General features: G+C 38.6%; 1 protein-coding gene across 5 annotated transcripts in view; it reads right to left on the bottom strand.

Moving 5' to 3' along the window:
- The window catches only part of SEC23A (SEC23 homolog A, COPII coat complex component), a 73,743-nt gene that overhangs the window by 35,865 nt on the left and 15,967 nt on the right, over positions 1 to 21,911 (bottom strand). For 2 of the 5 annotated variants that reach the window (XM_010339453.3, XM_010339452.3), the window contains exons 2-9: positions 18,717 to 18,958; positions 15,734 to 15,791; positions 15,431 to 15,517; positions 14,362 to 14,598; positions 10,372 to 10,451; positions 9,198 to 9,342; positions 2,709 to 2,867; positions 1,569 to 1,684 (exon numbers count right to left, since the gene is read on the bottom strand). In XM_010339453.3, coding sequence (XP_010337755.1) covers positions 1,569 to 1,684; positions 2,709 to 2,867; positions 9,198 to 9,342; positions 10,372 to 10,451; positions 14,362 to 14,598; positions 15,431 to 15,517; positions 15,734 to 15,791; positions 18,717 to 18,937 — 1,103 coding nt within the window. In that variant the 5' untranslated portion in view covers positions 18,938 to 18,958. Of the gene's footprint in view, positions 1 to 1,568; positions 1,685 to 2,708; positions 2,868 to 9,197; positions 9,343 to 10,371; positions 10,452 to 14,361; positions 14,599 to 15,430; positions 15,518 to 15,733; positions 15,792 to 18,716; positions 18,959 to 21,246; positions 21,471 to 21,632; positions 21,750 to 21,911 lie in introns of all 5 variants that reach the window. The other 3 variants (XM_074393539.1, XM_074393540.1, XM_074393538.1) reach the window with 3 other exon arrangements.

The following is a 21,911-nucleotide window of genomic DNA, read 5'->3' as shown; positions in this document are numbered from 1 at the left end:
GGAGGCTGAGGCAGGAGAACTGCCTGAACCCGGGAGGCGGAGGTTGCGGTGAGCTGAGATCGCGCCACTGCACACTCCAGCCTGGGTAACAAGAGAGAAACTCCATCTCAAAAAAAAAAAAAAAAAAAAAAAGAATAAAACTGATGTGATATAACTAATTGATCATAATTTTACTTTTGATACTATTTAAAGTTTTTATGTTATCTCTGATGCTGATTAGATATTGTATCCTTTTAAATATTTTTATTTATGTTACTGGTATATAAATATATAATTAAACTTTGTACACTGACCTTGACCCAGAAATCTTGTCAACTTGACATATTAATTCCAATATTTACAGATTCTTTCAGATTTTCTACACACGTTATCTATGATGATCTATGTTATCATTATACCGGATAATGCATCCTAGATTAATGACAATTTATATACAAATATCCAGAACAGGCCAGCATGGTGGCTCACATCTGTAATCCCAGCACTTAGGGAGACCAAGGCAGGCATATCATCTGAGATCAGGAGTTAGGGACCAGTCTGAACAACATGGAGAAACTCCATCTCTACTGAAAAGACAAAAAATTAGCCAGGCGTGGTAGCACACACCTGTAATCCCAGCTACTCAGGAGGCTGAGACTGGAGAATTGCTTGAACCAGAGAGGTGGAGGTTGAAGTGAGCCGAGATCACGTCATTGCACTCCAAAACAAAAACTAATCTCCATCTCAAAAAAAATATATATATATATATCCAGAACAGGCAATTATCAACTGTCTAAGGCTGAGAGGGTGGTGTGAAGGGAAAGGAGGGAGTAATGGCAAGTGACTGCTAATGGGTACAAAGTTTCTAGGATAATGCAAATGTTCTAAACAAATTATGGTGATGGCTGTGCATCCTGCAAAAATACTAAAAGCATCAAATTTTACATTGTAAATGGTAAGTTTACGGTACATGAATTATATCTCCAAAATGCTGTTAATATTATAAAACAAAATAATGACTTGAAGATATCAAAGTGAGCTTTACAAACAGTCTTGGACCTGCCAGGTGTGGTGGCTCACGTCTGTAATCCCAGCACTTTGGGAGGCTGAGGCGGGCGGATCACCTGAAGTTGGGAGTTCAAGACTAGCCTGACCAACATGGAGAAACCCCATCTCTACTAAAAATACAAAATTTGCCGGGTGTGGTGGCACATGCCTATAATCCCAGCTACTTGGGAGGCTGAGATGGGAAAATCGCTTGAACCCATGTTGTAGTGAGCAAAGATTACGCCATTGCACTCCAGCCTGGGCAACAAGAGTGAGACTCTGTCTCAAAAAAAAAAAAAAAAAAGAAAGAAAGACACAGGATTGGACCTTTATAACTCCATATTTTAGAAAAAATTTATAACTCCATATTTTAGAAAAAATTTAAAAGTGTGCTTTACTGAAAGGTGTATCAAAAGCTATTACAGATGTGTTCCCTGAAGTAGTGGGAAGATGACCTTTTTCCCTAAACCATCATTATTAGTTTATAACAGTAAATGTAATTTGCTTGTAATTACAAAAATTGTAAAAGTTTAAATACATACCCAGTAAGATTGGGACAGCATTTCATCTCCAGGAGACCTGTCTGATCTAATGCACATGCATAGATATCAATAACATGGCCAGTCGTAGCAGCTCGATTAGCCAATGCTTCAAAATGCTACAAAAGATTTTTTAATTAAAATAATATACAAAATCATCCTTCAATCTTTTTTCCATTAATGGATCAAAATATATATATATTTTATATATATATATATATATATATAAAATACTGATAATGACTACCAAAAAAATGCAAGATGATACAGCACAAACCAAACTAAAACTGAACTCTAGAGAATTAAAAAATTAACAGAGAAATTAACAAATAGAACCAAATAGGCTGGGCATGGTGGTTCACACTGATAATCCCAGCACTTTGGGAGGCTGAGATGGGTGGATCACCTGAGGTTGGGAGTTTGAGAGCAGCCTGACCAACATGGAAACCCCACCTCTACTAAAAACACAAAAATTAGTCGGGCGTGATGGTGCATGCCTATAATCCCAGCTACTCTGGAGGCTAAGGCAGGAGAATCGCTTGAACCTGCGAGGCAGAGGTTGTGGTGAGCTGAGATCATGCCATTGAACTCCAGCCTGGGCAACAAGAGCAAAACTCAGATTCAAAAAAAACAAAAGAAAAAAACAAATAGAACCAATATAAGAGAGTCAAAAATTAGTATCAAACTGTACTTACACAAACCCAAAAATGGGAATTTAGATGAACATAAAACAACTCACAAGAAAATGATGAACTATTTAAGCTACGAACAATATTCGTATCTGAAGAAAAAATTAAGAACTGCCTCTTGGAAATGAAAAACTGAAAAATGTGAAAACAACTTTTCCTAAAAAGAAAGACATTCTTTAACATGAATATTTTAAAAGGCATAGAATGTTTCTCTCAGGAATGATTTTTAAGGAGATACCTGCTGATACCTGCTATTAAATGTTTAACTATTTCAAACCAGAAAAATTGTAACAAGTTATCAAGAAAAACGAATATTTTCTCTAATTCTGAATAGTAGTTATAGTATTAAACTGTATAATATCAATTTCTATCAAAAACTATTTTTATTCTTCTTCTTCTAGCAAATGAATGCCTGTTTTCCAATAAGGCAAAAAGATTTAAAAGACAAAATTACCTTAGTTCCTTTTTTAACATATTTGGCATTGTCTTTTTCAATGTCATGCCACGATCTTATAGGTGTCTTTAACTCATCTCCAACCACCATTCCAGGCCCCTGAGTAGCAGGACCACCAATGAACATCATGACACGAGCACCAGTATTGGGAAAAGTACACTATTAAAAAACAAAGTCAAGAGTTTAAAAGAAAACATATGGATATACATTTCTGATAATCGTTTACATACTCCTTCTAAATAAGAGAAAAGCATATATTTTCTAAGAAATAAAATAATCAAATGTTTACAATAAAATTTGAAAACAAAGGTGAACTTTTTTTTTAATCCTATGGTAAATCACAGTACATTCCTAATTCTAAACTAATCTATAAGCCTAATTCCTATAAACAAGGACATTTCTCCTACTTAACTCATCTCAGACTGGGAAGAGCAGAGAGTGAAATGGAAGAGCGAACATTTTTTGGTTTTTTGGGGTTTTTTTTTTTTTTTGAGACAGGGTCTCACTATGTTGCCAACGCTGGACTTGAACTCCTAGGCTCAACTGATCTTCCCACTTGGGCTTTCCAAGTAGCTGGAATGGGAAGAACATGCCACGGCACCTAGTTCTTCTGTTTTGTTGTCGGTGTTTCACTTTTGTTTTTTGATGTTTAGAACACAAATATGATTTAAAACAAAAAAAAGGCTGGGCGCAGTGGCACACACTTGTAATTACAGAACTTTGGAAGGCCAAGGCGGGTGGATCACCTGAGATCAGGAGTTGAAAACCAGCCTGGACAACGTGGTGAAACTTCATCTCTACTAAAAACACAAAAAAATTAGCTGGGCATGGTGGCAGACACCTGTAATCCAGTTACTTGGAAGGCTGAGGCAGGACAATCACTTAAACCTAGGAGGCGGGGGTTGCAGTGAACTGAGTTCACACCATGGCACTTCAGCATGGGCAACAAAGTAAGATTCCATTTAAAAAAAAAAAAAGAGGCCAGACCCGGTGGCTCATGCCTGTAACCCCAGCACTTTGGGAGGCTGGAGGCTGAGGCAGGTGGATCACCTGAGGTCAGAAGTTTGAAACCAGTCTAGCCAACATGATAAAACCCTGTCTCTACTAAAAATACAAAAATTAGCTGGGCATGGGGGTACATGCCTAGAGTTCCAGCTATTCAAGAGGCTGAGGCAGGAGAATTGCTTGAACTTGGGAGGTGGAAGTTGCAGTGAGCCAAGATTGCACCACTGCACTCTAGCCTACGCGATAGAGCAAGACTCCATCCCCACCCCTAAAAAGAAAAGAAGAAAGAAAGAAACATAAGAATGCATGACTTACACTTCTAGTTCAAGTTAATGGGTTGAATACTCCAATTTACTTTCCCTTCCTCACAAGATGCCAGTGAAATAAGAGAAAAGTTATTATTTTGGACGAATTACTTGAGGCCAGGAGTTCCAGACTAGCCTGGCCACCATGGAGAAACCCTGTTTCTCCTAAAAAAAAATACAGACCAGGCGTAGTGGCTCATGCCTATAATCCCAACACTCTGGGAGGCAAAGGCAGGTAGATCACAAGGTCAAGAGTTCGAGACCAGCCTGGCCAACATGGTGAAATCCCCTCTCTACTAAAAATACAAAAATATTAGCCAGGCATGCTGGTAGCCACCTGTAATCCCAGCTACTTGGGAGACTAAGGCAGGAGAATTACGTAAAACGGGAGGTGGAGGTTGCTGTGAGCTGAGATCACGTGCCACTGCATTCCAGCCTGGGCAACAAGAGCAAAACTCCATCTCAAAAATTAATTAATTAATTTTATGGTTAACAAATCTGGAGAACAAGGAAAGTTGCCTTCTACTTATTTGTATACACCACTGCATATTGTTTAAATGTTTTCACAAGGTATGCTTACTTCTATAACTTCCTTAACTAATAACAAAAATACCCTCTTCATTCTGATATTTAATAGCAGTCATGTAAAGCTGAAAAAATGAAGAACAAGAGCAAATAAAACTATATACACATACTTTCATAAAACTACAACACAAAGAACATCCAAACTTCAAATTTTCTATAAGTGGGGAAAAAAACTACTAAATCCTCATGAACCACATCTCCCATGCTCTCACTGCCAGTCTTCAAAAAGATCAAGGGCAGCTTGGGAAGAGAAAAGAGGGAAGCAAACAGCAGGCCTAGAAGAACAACTACAGATTCAAATGAAAACTTCGTAAGAGGCACTAAAGAAAAGAAAACAAAAAACAAGAGAATGAAAATGAAACAAAGAAATAGAAAGATTGCTGAAACAACAAGCAAGCAAAGAAGAGTAAATTTATATATAATGGGAGTTTTTGGTTCTTTTCTGAAATAGTCTCGCTCTGTTGGCAGACTGGAATGCAGTAGCACAATCTTGGCTCATTGCAATTTCCATCTCCCAGGCTCAAGCAATTCTCCTGCCTCAGCCTTCAGAGTAGCTAGGATTACAGGTGTATGCCACCACGTCTGGCTAATTCTTATATTTTTAGTAGAGACAGGGTTTCACCATGTTGGCCAGGCTGGTCTCAAACTCCTGACCTCATGCAATCCACCCACCTCGGCCTCCCAAAGTGCTGGGATTACAGACATGAGCCACTGTGCCCAGCCAGGAGCTCTTAAAGAAGGTAAAACAATGGAACAAAACTAATATTTAAAGCCATAAGAAAACTTTACAGGAAAAAATACATATAAAAGACGGCCTACCACATACTAGAAAAAATTAATCTGCAACAAAAACCCTCCAAGGAAAAATGCCTCAAGACCATCAAGGAAATGATCAAATAATTTATAAAAGCAAGAAAATAAGACTGGCATCAGCCTTTTCAAAAAACATCAGCCAAGGTGGGAGAATCACTTGAGACCAGGAGTTCGAGACCAGCCTAAGCAACATGGCAAGACACTGTCTCTACAAACTTAAAAATTAGCTGGGCATGGTAGCATTGCCCTGTAGACCCAGCTACTTGGGAGGAGTCTGAGGTGGAAGGATTGCTTGAGACCAGGAGTTTGAGGCTGCAGTGCTGCAGTGAGCTATGATCACGTACTGCACTCCAGCCTGAGCAACAGAGGTTCTGTTTAAAAAAAAATCAAAACACATCAAGGCAAGAAAACAATGAAGAAGCATTTTCTGAAAACCCTAGGAAAAAAAATGAGAACCAAGGCTTTTTATATCCAACCAAGCTGTTCTTTGACTATCAGCACCATAGGAAAAATGTTTAAACATTGAACAGCTCAGAAAATTCTGTACTCTTAAGTAATTCTGTACTCTTAAATAATTTACTAGCAGATACAAATAAAATAACAAAGAATAACATAATCACACTAAGGGTAGTAGAGGGGAATAAGCCACTTAACTTTTGAACGTTGTATTTTATACTATATATTCTCAGAACATTAAACAAATAATGAGCTCTTACTCCTAAGCTTCTTTCTAACAGAGGTATAAGATAGAAACTCTGAAACTATTCTATATATTCTAGGACTGAGAAAATCCTAGGGAAAAGTCAAGCTGGAAACTGCTAGGGCAAACCACCACCCATTCTATTCAAAGTCAACCCTCTGCTCACTGAGGTAAATTAATATCTGCCTGCCTCCTTTGGGAAAGGCTAATCAGAACTCAAAAGAATACACCTCCCTGTGTCTCTCACCTACCTGTCTCTCACCTGCCTGAGACATGACAGCCCCTCCCTGCTTGAGTTGTCCCCCCATCTGGACGGAACCAACATACATCTTACATATATGTCTCCCTAAAATGTGTAAAACCAACTGTGCTCTGACCATGTTGGACACATGTCATCAGGAGCTCCAGAGGCTGTGCCATGGGCATGTGTCCTCCGCCTTGGCAAAACAAACTTTCTTTTTTTTTTTTTTTTTTTTTTGAGACAGAGTCTTCCTCTGTCACCCAGGCTGAAGTACAGTGGCAAGACCCTGGCTCAGGGCAACCTCTGCCTCCCAGGTTCAAGTGATTCTCCTGCTTCAGACTCCCAAGTAGCTGAGACTACAGGTGCCTACCACCACACCCAGCTAATTTTTAGTAGAGACAGGATTTCACTATGTTGGTCAGGCTGGTATCAAACTCCTGACCTCAAGCAATCCACCCACCTCGGCCTCCCACAGTGCTGGGATTACAGGCGTGAGCCAACATACCCAACCCAAAATTAACTTTCTAAATTAATTGAGACTGTCTCAGATATTCAGGTTCACAATCTGTTTGGAGAAAAAAATTATTTGTACACTTCTTGCATCTTTTCTGTAAATTTGATAGTTTTTCAAATTTTTTATTTTATTTTATTTTATTTTTGAGACGGAGTTTCACTCTTGTTACCCAGGCTGGAGTGCAATGGCGCGATCTCGGCTCACCGCAACCTCCGCCTCCCGGGTTCAGGCAGTTCTCCTGCCTCAGCCTCCTGAGTAGCTGGGATTACAGGCACGCACCATGCCCAGCTAATTTTTTGTATTTTTAGTACAGACGGGGTTTCACCATGTTGACCAGGATGGTCTCGATCTCTTGACCTCGTGATCCACCCACCTCTGCCTCCCACAGTGCTGGGATTACAGGCGTGAGCCACCGCACCCGGCCATTTCAAATTTTTTAAAAAACACTTTAAGACCAGGTGCAGTGGCTCACACCTATAATCCCAGCACTTTGGTAGGCCGAGGTAGATCACCTGAGGTTGGGAATTTGAGACCAGCCTAACATGGAGAAACCCCATCTCTACTAAAAATACAAAATTAGACAGGCATGGTGGCACACACTTGTAATCCCAGCTACTTGGGAGGCTGAAGCAGGAGAATCACTTGAACCTAGGAGGCGGAGGCTGTAGTGAGCAGAGATTGCGCCATTACACTCCAGCCCGGGATACAATGGCAAAACTCCATCTCAAAAAAAAATTCTTTTTAATTATTTTGTCAATCTAAAGCTAAAATATGTATAGCGTAAAATTTTCTAATTCTATCTAAAACTCCACTTATTGTACCACTGTTAGCATCTGGGTGAAATTCTTTCCAGAATCCTGTCTGTACAGGATATATACAAAACAATATACAAGACAATACACTGGAGAAAAATACTTCACATAGATAAAATCATACACTCACTGTCCTATAACCTGATTTTTTTTTACTCAATATTATCTTATACATACCATTTCCCATTATACCGTGAAATATATTTTTTCCTCTCCTTTCCTGACACACAGCTACTAAAAGCCTTGAAATCTGTAGAATGACAAGAGAACCTTTTGTTTTTTGGGCTTTTTGGTTGTGTTTTTTTTTTTTGAGACTGAGTCTCACTCTGTCACTTAGGCTGGAGTGCAGTGAAGCAATCTCAGCTCACTGCAACTTCCACCTCCCAGGTTCAAGCAATTCTCCCTGCCTCAGCCTCCCAAGTAGTTGGGATCACAGGCACCTGCCACCACACCTGGCCAATTTTTGAATTTTTAGTAGAGACAGGGTTTTGCCATGTGGGCCAGGCTAGTCTCGAACTCCAGAGCTCAGGTGATCCTCCCATCTCAGCCTCCCAAATTGCTAGGACTACAGTCATGAGGCACCCAGCCAAGAGTACTTTTTGTGTATTAATATAATGACTCCTAGGCCAGGCGCAGTGGCTCATGCCTATAATCCCAGCACTTTGGGAGGCCAAGGCAGGCAGATCATCTGAGGTCGGGAGTTCAAGACCAGCCTGACCAACATGGAGAAATCCCATCTCTAAAACAAACAAACAAAAAGACTCCTAGATATCTTCAAGATGTGGGCTGGTCATCGAAAAGCCTAAAGCATGATTAGAAGGTTTAGACTTTCAGTTCCACACCCCCATCCTCCGAGAGAGGGGATAATGGTTAGTGATGTTAATCAATCATGCCTATGTAGTGAAGCCTTCGTGAAAATCCAAAAGAACACGGTTTGGAGCGCTTCCAGACAAATATGTAGAGGTTCCTGGAGGGTGGTACTCCAGAGAAGGCATAGAAACTTGGAACCCCTTCTCCCACACTTCACTCTATGCATTTAGTCCATCTGACTGTTCATCTATATTCTTTGTAATATCTCTATCATAAACCAGGAAACTTAAGTAAAGTGTTTGCTAGAGTTCTCTGAGCCATTCTAGCAAATTAATCAAACCCAAGAAGAGTGTCATGGGAACCTCCAATTTACAGCCAATCTGTCAGAAGTATAGGTAACAACCTACAACTTGTGAATGGCACTGAAGTGGGACTGAGCCCTCAATCTGTGAGATGTGATTTTATCTCCAGTTAGACAGTGACAGAATTGAACTGAATTATAACACACCCAACTATTATCGAAGGCAGAACTGCTTGGTTGGTATAAGGGGGAAACCACAGAAGTATTCTTTGTTGATGCTGACTGAGAGAATAGGGAGGAAAAAAAGCAATTTGGTTCTTCCTATATCCTTACAATTATACATACATACACACACACACACACACACACACATTACATTCCAAAACAAAACCATCTTCCCTACCTCCAGTAGTCCTACAGCTATGGAAAGTGCCACTCCGGAGGAACGCAAAGGTCTCTTTCCCTGTGGTACAGGCCAAGGGTCTCGCTGGAGTTCTCCCAGAAGATCTGTGAGATTCATGTCTATTTTCTGTACTGGTTGTAAGAATCTGAGAAACAAAATTAAATAAAAAGCCATTTGTAAATGTTCATGGGTGAGAGTCCAAAAAACAAATTTCACTTTCCTAAAAATAGAAAACAATACTTTGAACACACAGCAGACCATTGATTCTCAAAACTTTCGTGTAGTACACAAGAACCATCTAGAGGGCTTGTTTTAACACATATTGCTAGGTCCCAGTTCTAGAGTTCATTCTGGTAGGTCTGGAGTGTCCCAAGAATTTGCATTTCAAATGCATTCCTAAACGTAACTTCGTGCTATCAGCCCCAGAAACCATATTTTGAGTACAACTACCATAAACAAAACACTCAAACCAAGTATTACTTGAGGACTTCATCTTTCACTTAACAGTCTAGTTTTAGGTTACTGAAATAATTAGGAGAAAATACATCAACTCAACTTTAGTAATACTACTTCTGACTAGAAAGCTTAGGGGAGAAAGCTAGCAGGGTGCGGTGGCTCACACCTGTAATCCTAGCACTTGGGGAGGCCAAGGCGGGAGGATCACAAGGTCAGGAGTTCAAGATGGTGAAACCATCTCTAAAAAAACACGAAAATTAGCCAGGCATGGTGGCACATGCCTCTAATCCCAGCTACTCGGGAGAATGAGGCAGGATAATTGCTTGAACCCAGGAGGCGGAAGTTGCAGTGAGCAGATGGCACCACTGCACTCCAGAAAGCTTAAGGGCAAAAGCTACCTCTAAAGCTAAGAAGAAAAAATAAAAAGCTTGGCCGCCCTAAAACTACACAAAAAGAAGTTTCTTCCAAAGTTCAAAGCAGAAAATAAGCAAAATATCAAAACTAAAGTAACTCCTCACATTGTTATGACAAAAAAAAAAAATTTAATGACATGATTTTGCCTCAATTCTTTAAAAAGTATGTTAATACAATTTACTTATATTCCTAAAAATATTTAACAATATAGTATCACTGAATGCCTACGTTCAAGGTAAGGGTATGGAATGTTTAAAATAGCTACAGAAACGGTCAAATTCTTTTCACCATAGTTAATTATTACCTGTTGGAAGGAGGAGGCTGCTGTACCTGAGGACCACGTGTTGCTTGAGTAACCGGCACTTTAGAGAGCCCCAGCATTTCCTGTAAAGAGATTACTTGTGCAGTATTCATTTAACTACTTTTACAAAGATTTATCAACTATTTATCATGTATAAAATGCTGTGCTAGACATTAGGAACACAAAAAATAAAAAATACAAGGTCTCCTTTCTCAGAAAACAGAGTCCAGTAGAAGAGATTATCAAGAAAACAAGAACGCAAAATAATCATGAGAGAGCAAAGTACAAGGTGTTACATAACCAAAGAGGAAGGATATTAGCTCAGAAGCATTTTATTTCTAATTTACAGTAGTCAAAATAACTTGTCATGTAACTTAAATGTCCATACTTTTTAATTTATATTCATTCATCCATTTCAGCAAACTATATCATAAGTACCTGCTAAGGCAGGAATACAATGGTAAAAACTAACTAGTCCCTTACTTCATGGAAATTAAATCAGAAAACAGAAATTAATCAAATCATCAGATAAACAAATGTAAAACTGAAACAGTAATAAGTAGTTATGAGATGGGGAGTTATAAGGTTCACATACTTTGTATGTATTTATATATTCATTTTCTAATGTAATTCCTAACCAAACTGCCAGCTTTGTTTTGAATTTCAGATATTTGCACAATTCCTCTCTAGACAAATAAAAATAATGTTATCATACTAAATTTTTCTTGAATCTAGAAATGCTTAGTCATGAAGTACTGAGTAATAAAACTATATAACAGAAAATCAAAGTCTAAAGAAGTACAAAGATAAAATTAGTGAACTAATCCTGCAATATTTCTATACTGTTAGCAGAAACAGCAACTCTTAGTACTAAGAACTTACTATGTAACAGATTCGGTGCTAAAATCTTTATATATATTATTTCCTCACACAATAATGAAATAGATTTCTTCTTCATTTCTACTTTACAAATGAAAATTAACAGTCAGAAAGACTAAGTAATTTGTCTGAGGTTACACAACCAGTAAGTAACAAAGCAAGATTTTAAATCACGTTTTTCTATAAAGCCCTATAAGGCTTGACACCATACTGAGAATTCTCATTTAGTACTAGTAACCTGGCAAAATAAGTATTGTTTATTCCTTTCTATGAAGAATGAGATAATCAGCAAAGACATAAACCCAAGATCATACAACTAGAAGAGTTTAAGATTTGAATCCAGGACTATTGAGGGAGCAAAGACCAGGCTCTTTTCAACCAGATGGATGGGGAAAGAAAATTAAAATGTTTCAATGGAGAAAAAAATTTTAGTCTGCAGACATTCATTTGCCTCCTGAAAAAAGGAAAATGTGGCAAGGCACAGTGGCTCACACTTGTAATCCCAGCACTTTGGGAGGCCAAGGCAGGTGGATCACCTAAGGTCAAGAGTTTGAGACCAGCCTGGCCAACATGGTGAAACCCCATCTCTAAAAAAAATACAAATACTAGGGCTAGGCCTAGTGGCTCACACCTGTAATCCCAGCACTTTAGGAAGGTAAGAGGGCGGATCACGAGGTCAGGAGTTTGAGACCAGCCTGGCCAACATGGTAAAACCCCGTCTCTACTAAAAATACAAAAATTAGCTGGGCATAGTGGCATGCTTCTGTAATCCCAGCTACTTGAGAGGCTGAGGCAGGAAAAACACTTGAACCCAGGAGGCAGAGGTTGCACTGAGCCGAGATTCCACCAGTGCACTCCAGTCTAGGTGACAGAGTGAGACTCCATAGCAAAAACAAAAAAAAAGAAAAACAAAAGATGTTTCATGTGCTTCGTATGTATTATACAATTTAATTAAAAGGTACTCTACAATCAAAACAGTAAACCATTCTAAATAAATTCATAATTTAATAATATTAATAGTAGCAAACACTTAAATGTACAATTCATTTAATTCTCATGACTACCCTGTGAGGTATATACTATTACTATCTCTATTTTATAAATGAAAAAAACTAAAGCACAGAGATTTAAACTGGTTCACTTTTTCTCCTGTCTCATGGAAACATGATTCTCCTCTCCAAGGTGGTCCGCTTCCTGTGCTCCTGAAGAAATCCCTACCATATCTTCCTAAACCTCACTTTCCTCATCTCACTCTTGTTTTCACTCATCCTCTTTAGTCTCTTTCCCTTCTCCTTCCTCCGAAAATACATCTCTTTAACTCAGTTCTCTCTCAAATTCCCTTGCTATCTCCCCCTTCCTTACCTTCAACAACAAACCTCTTACAAGAACAAACTTCAGGCCAGCGCCAATGGCTCACGCCTGTAATCCCAGCACTCTGGAAGGCTGAGGCAGGAGGATCACCTGAGGTCAGGGGCTCAAGACCAGCCTAGTCAACATGACGAAATCCCATCTCCACAAAAATATAAAAATTAGCCGGGCATGATGGCAGGTACCTACAGTCCCAGCTACTTGAGAGGCTGAGGCAGGAGAATCTCTTGAACCCAGGAGATGGAGGTTGCAGTGAGCTGAGATCGCACCACTGCACTCCAGCCTGCGTGACAGAATGAGATTGTCTCAAAAAAAAAAAAAAAAAAAAGAACAAACTTCAATTTTTCTCTGCCTTCTCAAATGTTACTCACAACTGGTTGACTAACTCATTCATTACTCATTATCCTCCCCATTTAAACCTGCAAATTCCTCTAGTATGCTCTTTTAGTTAACTGTAGCACCACTAAGTTTCAAATTAGACTCATCTTCAAAAATCTCTTCCTTTCTTCTTCATTTTGCTCTACCTGGAGGCCTCTAAAGTCTGATTTCACATCTGTCAACTTTATGCCAGGTTTATCTATCATCTTCTGGGGTAACTGTTTTCAACTAGGAGTTGCACCAGAATTACTTAGAAAGTTTTTTCAAAGTACCTACATGAACAACCTTATGCTACCAACCATCTCCCAATACAAACAGACATTCATTTACTACTCTCTTATGGACTATCAAAATCTCTGGGCAGAAAAAAAGATGTTGATCTGAGCAGATGATCTTAGTATGCTACACATAACTCCTTTGACTTGGAAGAGAAAGCTTCATTTCATCCCAATGATAAAAATCACTAAAACACATATATAGCCATAATTCATACATTAAAAAACTGTCCAGTCTCAAAATAACTCCCCTTGCCAAACATACTAAAATGTTTGTTCCTAAATGAAATATTAAAAAACAAAAGCTCTCTCCTCAGCTGCCACCAAGGTGCTCGGTTCTTATGAGGAAGCTAAGACCACACTGGGTGAGGCCCTCACTTCATCAGGTGACTACCACTGTGTCGGGCAGCACCAGCCCTGCACTCGCCCACACCGTGGCCACCATCAGGAGCTCTTCTGCATCTACTTGAACCTCATTCTACTTGACAACGAGGTGACCATCATAGCCAATGCCCTCATTAAAGCAGCTTATATGAATGTTGAACCTTTCTGGCCTGGCTTGTTTGCAAAGGACTGGCCAATGTCAACATCAGGAGCTTCATCTGCAATGTAGGGGCAGGCGGACCTGCCAGTTGGTGTTGCACCAGCAGGAGGTGCTGCCCCAGCTGAGGAAAAGAAAGTGGAAACAAAGAAGAACCTGGGGAGTATGATGATGACATGGACTTTGATCTTTTTGATTAAATCTTTTATAACGTGTTCAATAAAAAGCTGAACTCAAAAAAGAAACAAGCTAATATTCTGTAGTTGCTCTCTCTTAGCCTTCAGCATGACTCTCCATAAGGCTTTCAAATCTCTAGTAAAATAGCTTTGGTTTGACTTTAAATTTTAAAGATACAGTTAAAAGTGAAGGGTCTTCAATCTGTAAGGCACATCAAAGAAAACTGATGCCAGCACTGAACTTAAAGCCTTTGTTATAATACAATTATATTAGTCATTCATAATAAAAATTTTCCTAGAAACATAACAGAAGGCATTTATAAACATATATAGAATAATGTTCAGATAGGTGAAAACTACCATTCTTGTCGTTTACCTGCAGTTGTTTGGCAGATAAATCTTTTGTTCCTCTGAAGACATAGCTTTTTGAAATGCCTTCACATCCAAGTTCATGAACCTGAACCATTCTCCCAAAAGTAATAAGTCCAACCAAAGCTGTAGGTGGTAAAAGACTTAATGACATCTGCATGGATTCTTTCAGAGCTTGTAAATCTTCATCTTCCATGCAAGTATCAACCACATAGAGGAATATCAAAGGCATCTGAGGACCACGCTTTTTAAAAAATTCACAAAAAAGAAAAAATACGTATTTTAGAGCACAATATACAAGACAGTCAATAGGGAACTAATTAAGTAACAGACACAACAGAATCCTAGCAAAGCCATTTCAAAAATGAAACAGGTTATTTGTAGTCATGGAGAGAGATCTAAGATGTATCACTGGGTAAAAAATTAAGTTTAAGAATATTAGGTATAGTTATACAGAGGGGATTTCACTTTCCATTTTATTTAACTCATGCATAAGGTTTCATTTGACTTTTATAAAATAATTAGTAAACCTGTCTTGGATTTTCAGAGGACTAGAAATTAGCCAGGCTGGACAAATTACTGAATGGTCCAAGTGACCAATAATTGTTTTCTCTAAAACATTCATATAAGATATTATTGCTTCCACACTTAAATATGTAAACAACACAGTAAGTATTCAGAAAGAGAAGAAAAATGATTTTCCTACGAAGGACCAATGCAAGATTATTTTCATTAATTAGACCTAGGGGATACATCAGCCAACTCCAACATCATATTGACTATTTGTTAACTGATCTTCCAATCACAAAGCAAGATTGATACTTGACTGTTTACTGATCTACTCAGTATAGTAAATCACACCACCTATCCCGTATCCTGGCCACCCATCAAATAACTACAATAGAAGAATTACCCTGCTCAAACTGACCTCAACAGTTCTTATCTTTGAAATGTTCCATCAAATCAATGTGAGAATTAAGCATGATTTCTTCTAAATCATCACAATTAAATAATTATTTCGGCATAAATTACTGAGTATTTAAAGCTTTCTTAAATATTTGTTCTTATGTTCTTACCAGAACAACATATTCAATGCTAGAAAACTGAGGTAAAAGTTCAGCAGGCTGATTCAGTTCAGAGATACCAGCATAACTAGGTGGAAACTACAAATAGAAAAAAAAATAACATATTTGTAACAAATTATTGGCCAGAGAGAGTAATAAAATTTTAAACTGAAAATAAGTATTTCCTGATCATTTATTTATTTTAAAAAGGCATTTTCATTAAATGAGAAATAATTATTTTTATCTTTTTTTAAAATATGCATTTTCTACATAACTAGTATTTTAACATTAACATCTGCAATGGAGTTTTCTTACCTGATTCCTTTGATAACAAAAGTTGCAAGCCCAAAGTTTTGCTCGATAATCCACTTGACTGTTTTAAAAAAAGAAAAGCTATATCAGTTCATATTTCAGTTCAATTTTACAAAAATCCTAATTTCAATAATTTCTTCCTAAAACATTAATATATTCAAATTGATTGTCAAAGTAACTTTTAAAAGCCATGTAGTTTTACACACTGCCAATATCTAATTCATACGTTCAACACATACAAGTTCATCTAAATAGTGACTATATTATAATGTTTAACATACAGTAAATATTGGCTGGGTGCAGTAGCTCACACCTGTAATCCCAGCACTTTGGGAGCCTGAGGCGGCAGATGACTTGAGTCCGTGAGTTCAAGACAAGCTTGGCCAATAGGGTAAAACCCAGTCTTTACAAAAAAATACCAACAATCATCCAGGCATAGTGGCACATCCCTGTATTCCCAGCTACTCAGGAGGCTAAGGTGGGAGGATAATCTGAACCCAGGAGGTTAAGGATACAGCCAGCCAGAATCACACCACTGCACTCCAGTCTGAGTGACAGAGTGCAACCATCTCAAAAAATACGTATGTATGTATGTATGCGTGTGCATGTGTGTGTATACACATATATAGCAAATATCAATAAAATTAAAATAATCCAATTTTTTTCTTCAAATGACTTCAGTTACATCTACACTTAGACCTAGAAATCATATATTCAGGTCAAAAATATATTTACTGAATACCTAATATGTACCAACCATTATTTTAGGTGTGGTGATACAATAGTTAAACAAAAGAAAACTGCTCCCATGGAGTTTATATTCCAGAAAAGGCAGACAAAAAACAAGTAGATGCACAAACAAAAAAATACTTTTGTTTTGGTTTTTTTGAGACAGGGTCTCTTTCTGTTGCCCAGGCTGCAATGGTAGAATCATAGCTCCCTGCAGTGTTGAACTCCTGGCTCAAGTGTTTCTCCCATCTTCAGCCTCCCAAGTAGTTAGGACTACAGACACATACCACCACACCCGTGTGTGTGTGTGTGTGTGTGTGTGTGTGTGTGTGTGTGTGTGTATGTGTGTGTGTTCCCCTGTAGAGATGGAACTTTATGTGTGTGTGTTTTCCCCTATAGAGATGGGATCTTGCTTTGTGTGTGTGTTTTCCCCTGCAGAGATGGGGCTTGCTTTGTTGCCCAAGCAATGCACATACCACCACACCCGTGTGTGTGTGTGTGTGTGTGTGTGTTTTCCCCTGTAGAGATGGGGTCTTGCTTGCTTTTTTGCCCAAGCAGTCTTCCCACCTTAGCCTCCCAAAGTACTGGGATTACAGGCATGAGCTACTATGCCCAGCTGAAAATACTTTACATAGTAATAAGAGATTAAAGAAAACAAAGTAGAATGTGAGAATGTATTTAAGAGGGCTGCTTTTAAAAACAGCCTTCTTACTGGCTAGGCACAGTGGCTCACATCTGTAATCCCAACACTTCAGGAGGCCAAGGAGGGCAGATCAGGAGATCAAGACCATCCTAGCCAACATGGTGAAGCCCCATCTCTACTAAAAAAAAAAAAATTAGCTGGGCATGGTGGTGTGTGCCTGTAATCACAGCTACTCCGGAGGCTGAGGCAGGAGAATCACCTGAATCAGGGAGTCGGAGGTTTCGGTGAACAGAGATCATGCCACTGCACTCCAGCTTGGTGACAGAGCAAGACTCTGTCTCAAAAAAAAAAAAAAAAAAAAAAACAGCCTTCTTAAACAGACAAGTAAAGTATGACCAGAATGAAAAGGAACCAATCACAAGAAAGTTTGGACACAGAAGAATCCAGGTAGAATGCACACCTACTATACCAATGTCAAGTTAGGAATAAGTTTGAAATGTTCAAGAACCAGAGAGAGGATTACAGGGTTAAAGTATTATGTAGATGAGAATAAGGAAAATAGATAATACAAGATGAAGGCAGAAATATATACAGAGGTTAGATCATACAAGGCTTTACAGGTCTTGATAAGGGGTTTGGATTTCTTATTCCGAGAATAAGAAACTACTACTGGAAGATTTTAATAATCTGATTTTCATTCATAAAACTCTAGCTTCTGGGTGGAGAACAGATTGCTGAAAGACAAGAATAGAAACAGGGAGAGCAGGTAGGAGGATACTGAAACTGCCCCGGAAAAAGATGGTGGTATCTTGAAGCAGAGTATACTACCAAAAATGGAATAAGAGACTGTAAGAGATGGAATCCGTCATGTTCTAGAGGCAGATCACCCAGATTTGCTAGTGGATTGGCTGAGGGGAGAAGGAATGGAAAGAGAAATAAAATGGTTTCTAAGATTTTGGCTTAAGCAACAGAAATCACAACATTTTTGGAACACCACGTTATTCAATTATGACTCATTTTTTTTTTTTTTCTTTTTGAGAGGGAGTCCTGCTCCGTCGCCCAGGCTAGCGTGCAGCGGCACCAACTCATCTCACTGCAACCTCTGCCTCCCAGGCTCAAGCAATTCTCCTGTCTCAGCCTCCCGAGTAGCCATGACTACAGGCAAACGCCACCAGGCCTGGCTAAGTTTTGTATTTTTAGTAGAGACGGGATTTCACCATATTGGTCAGGCTGGTCTCAAACTCCTGACCTCAGGTGATCCACCACCTCAGCTTCCCAAAGTGCTGGGAGTACAGGCATAAGCCACCACGCCCGGCCAATTATGACTTTTCTAATGACACAAGATGGGTTGATACACAGCCACCACCACTATTCAGAAAACACTGATGGGATCTAACAGTTTTTACAGTGACACTTTTTTACATTTGGTCTCTTTATATTATCAACTCACTACAACTGGATCTTAAAATTTTATAGCTCTCTGGATTTGACTGTCCTAATTTGAAAAAATTGCTATGAACAAAAACAAAGGGATTTTTATATAAATATGCAAAAAAAAAACCCTACATTTTAAAATCACATTGCCACATTAGTTTTTCTACATATTTTACTTACCATAAAGGATTCAAAACTGCACGGCAAGTGGTCCTACTACACAGAACAGGTTCATATTGAATAGGTGGTAAGTCAGGTCTCTCCTTCAGTGGTGTAAACAGGGCTGCCACAGGAACAACCATTCTTGTAGCTTCCAGTCGACTTGACGGCCAAACATTCCAACTAAATCGGACTCCATCTCGTTCTTCATTTTGTTGAATGAATTCCAAATAGGTTGTCATTGTGGAGTTTGATTCTTATTTCTGTACCAAATTTTTAAAACATTTTAAAATCCAAGATCCTCTTAAGAAAAGGTTCGAAATAAGTATGTTTTCCCCACATTCAGCCATATTAACACATTAGAAATCAGGACCAAATGAAAATATTTATCTCAGAAAAAATCAGCAAGCAACTCCTAACAAAATAATAAATGGTTCTACTCAATGTCCATGAGGCTGAATAAGAGGTATTTAACACTTTTTCATTCATTCTAAAAGATGATGGCAAAAAACAGCAAGTGTCCTATTTATTTAAGGGTAAATAGGAAAGAAATGCAAAATTAGGGGGGAAACCTAAATCCAATGTTTTCCATATCAGTTTTGAAAGTTACATGAATTCATATAAACAGATTTCAAAATTATAAAGTTCTAAAACTCAGATGGTTTCTATCTGAAAAAAAAAAAAAAAAACTTTTCTCTAAACTTTATAAAAGACAATGTTTAACGGCATATAACAAAAAGATTTTCCTAAAACTGGGCACTTCTGCTTTGGACAGGTAATTTTCTTATTGTGCAAATATATGCTATTTGTAGCACAATAAATAAAATGCTTGATAAGTACTGTTCCCCCAATTTATATATCATTTAGCCTCTTTTGCAGAAACTTACTTCAGAATATTTTTAACATTCCAAATTATGAGAGCATTTCAAACTCCCATTTGAGATATTAAATTTCAGTATACTAATTTAAGTTTACTAACCAGGGAAAGAGGATGCACTCTGGGGAGGGTCCAGTGTTAAAAGACAGCTCCATTTTTACTGTCTAAATGCCTACATAAGATGCCAGCTTTCCTACGTAGGCAACAGCTCTATCTCATGCTGTCAAACTGCAACAGTGGTTAGTCATGGAAGGAAGCTGAAGAATTTAAAGGTGTGGGAGGACAAAAATATTCAAGTGTTATGTAGCAGAGATGAAGGATGTTAAGTTAAAAGAACTGAACTGTGAACCTTGGGTGCCTGGAAAACCCAACACGGATGTTTAAAGTTGATAAGAACAATGGTGGGAGGAGAAATTGATTCTAAAATTTAAGTGAAGAAAAAAGAGATATTATTGGGGGGCAGAGGGAGTTAGACATAACAACTTTAATTTTAGAAAATCTTTCAAATGCATTTTGATAAAACAAATTACAGAAAGTGAAGCTTAACAAATCTAAGCATTCCAAGCAGTTAAGAAATTTCTCTTCTTTAAGAAAATAAAGTATTTCCTCCTATTGTGCCAGAATCTTGGAGACAGATAGAAAATCTTATGCTAATCAAAAAAGACTGTGGATTTTTCAAAGCTGTATAAAGGGTAAAGATAAATTCCAAGACTAAACTTGTTTAGAAAAGACTATTTGGGCCGGGCACAGTGGCTCACGCCTGTAACCCCAGCACTTTGGAAGACTGAGGCGGGTGGATAACGAGGTCAGGAGTTCAACACCAGCCTGACCAACACGGTGAAACCCTGTCTCTACTATAAATACAAAAATTAGCTGGGCGTGGTGGCAGGTGCCTGTAATCCCAGCTACTTGGGAGGCCAAGGCAGGAGAATCGCTTCAACCCAGGAGGCACAGGTTGCAGTGAGCTGAGATCACACCACTGCCCTCCAGCCTAGGTGACAGAGCGAGACTTCATCTCCAAAAAAAAAAGAGAGAAAGAGACAGAGAGAGAGAGAGAAATAAAATGAAATCAGGACAGGGATGACTACATTTGACAAAAAAAAAATAAGTCATAAGAAATATCATGTTGTTAAGAAAAAATAAGAACTCTAATGTGCAATAACAAAAAAAATAAAACGCATCTAAAACACATCTGCAAAAGGCATTAAAATATCTAGAACACAAAAGATGTTTTGAATGACTATTTTCTCAATTCTCCCAAGGATAGTACATAACTAGTACTTAGATATTATACAGACATTTTCTCAAAAATGTATGAAGCAAACCTGTCACTTCATAGAAAACAACTAATAGTATTTTTTGCCAACGATAAAAACTTGAGCTTTCAAGCAAATACTCAATTGTTTTAAAACTTGTGCCTGCTACCATGAGCTTGACAAATTCCTAATATGTAAAGATGTTTCTGATGAGATCACTGTTGGTATTAACGTGATTTGATATTGTATAACAAAATATATTAACATTTAGAAGATATGCATTACTCAGTGAAGTAATCTCTCTCAAACAATTCATGATGTTAAAATACTATATATGGGTGGATGATCCTTCAAAGTGCAGAATAGACCAATGGGTTTGAAGGTAATAACGTATAAAAAGTTCACTCCTGGCTCTCACCGGTAATCCCAGCACTTTGGGAGGCCTAAGCGGGCAGATCACTTGAGGTCAGGAATTCAAAACCAGCCTTGTCAACATGGTGAAACTCCGTCTCTACCAGAAGTACAACAATTAGCCGGGCATGCTGGCATGTCCCAGCTACTTGGGAGGCTGAGGCAGGAGAACTGTTTGAATCCGGGAGGCGGAGGTTGCAGTGAGCCAAGTTCACACCATTACACTTCAGCCTGGGCGAAGAAGCAAGACTGTCTCATACACAAAAAAAGTTCACTCCTAAGCTTTCAGATTCCACACTGCAATTAACCTTTTAATTTCTTAATTAGTCCTTCATACAATTCAACCAAAATAATGTATCACAATAAACTGCAGAAACAGATATGAAAACCCACCTGCCGGGCGCGGTGGCTCAAGTCTGTAATCCCAGCACTTTGGGAGGCCGAGGCGGGTGGATCACGAGGTCAAGAGATTGAGACCATCCTGGTCAACAAGGTGAAACCCCTTCTCTACTAAAAATACAAAAAATTAGCTGGGCATGGTGGCGCATGCCTGTAATCCCAGCTTCTCAGGAGGCTGAGGCAGGAGAATTGCCTGAACCCAGGAGGCGGAGGTTGTGGTGAGCCGAGATCGCGCCATTGCACTCCAGTCTGGGTAACAAGAGTGAAACTCTG

This window comes from Saimiri boliviensis, chromosome 2 (genome assembly GCF_048565385.1).
Source record: "Saimiri boliviensis isolate mSaiBol1 chromosome 2, mSaiBol1.pri, whole genome shotgun sequence".
Taxonomy (NCBI): domain Eukaryota; kingdom Metazoa; phylum Chordata; class Mammalia; order Primates; family Cebidae; genus Saimiri; species Saimiri boliviensis.
This window is presented reverse-complemented; position numbering and strand designations above follow the sequence as displayed.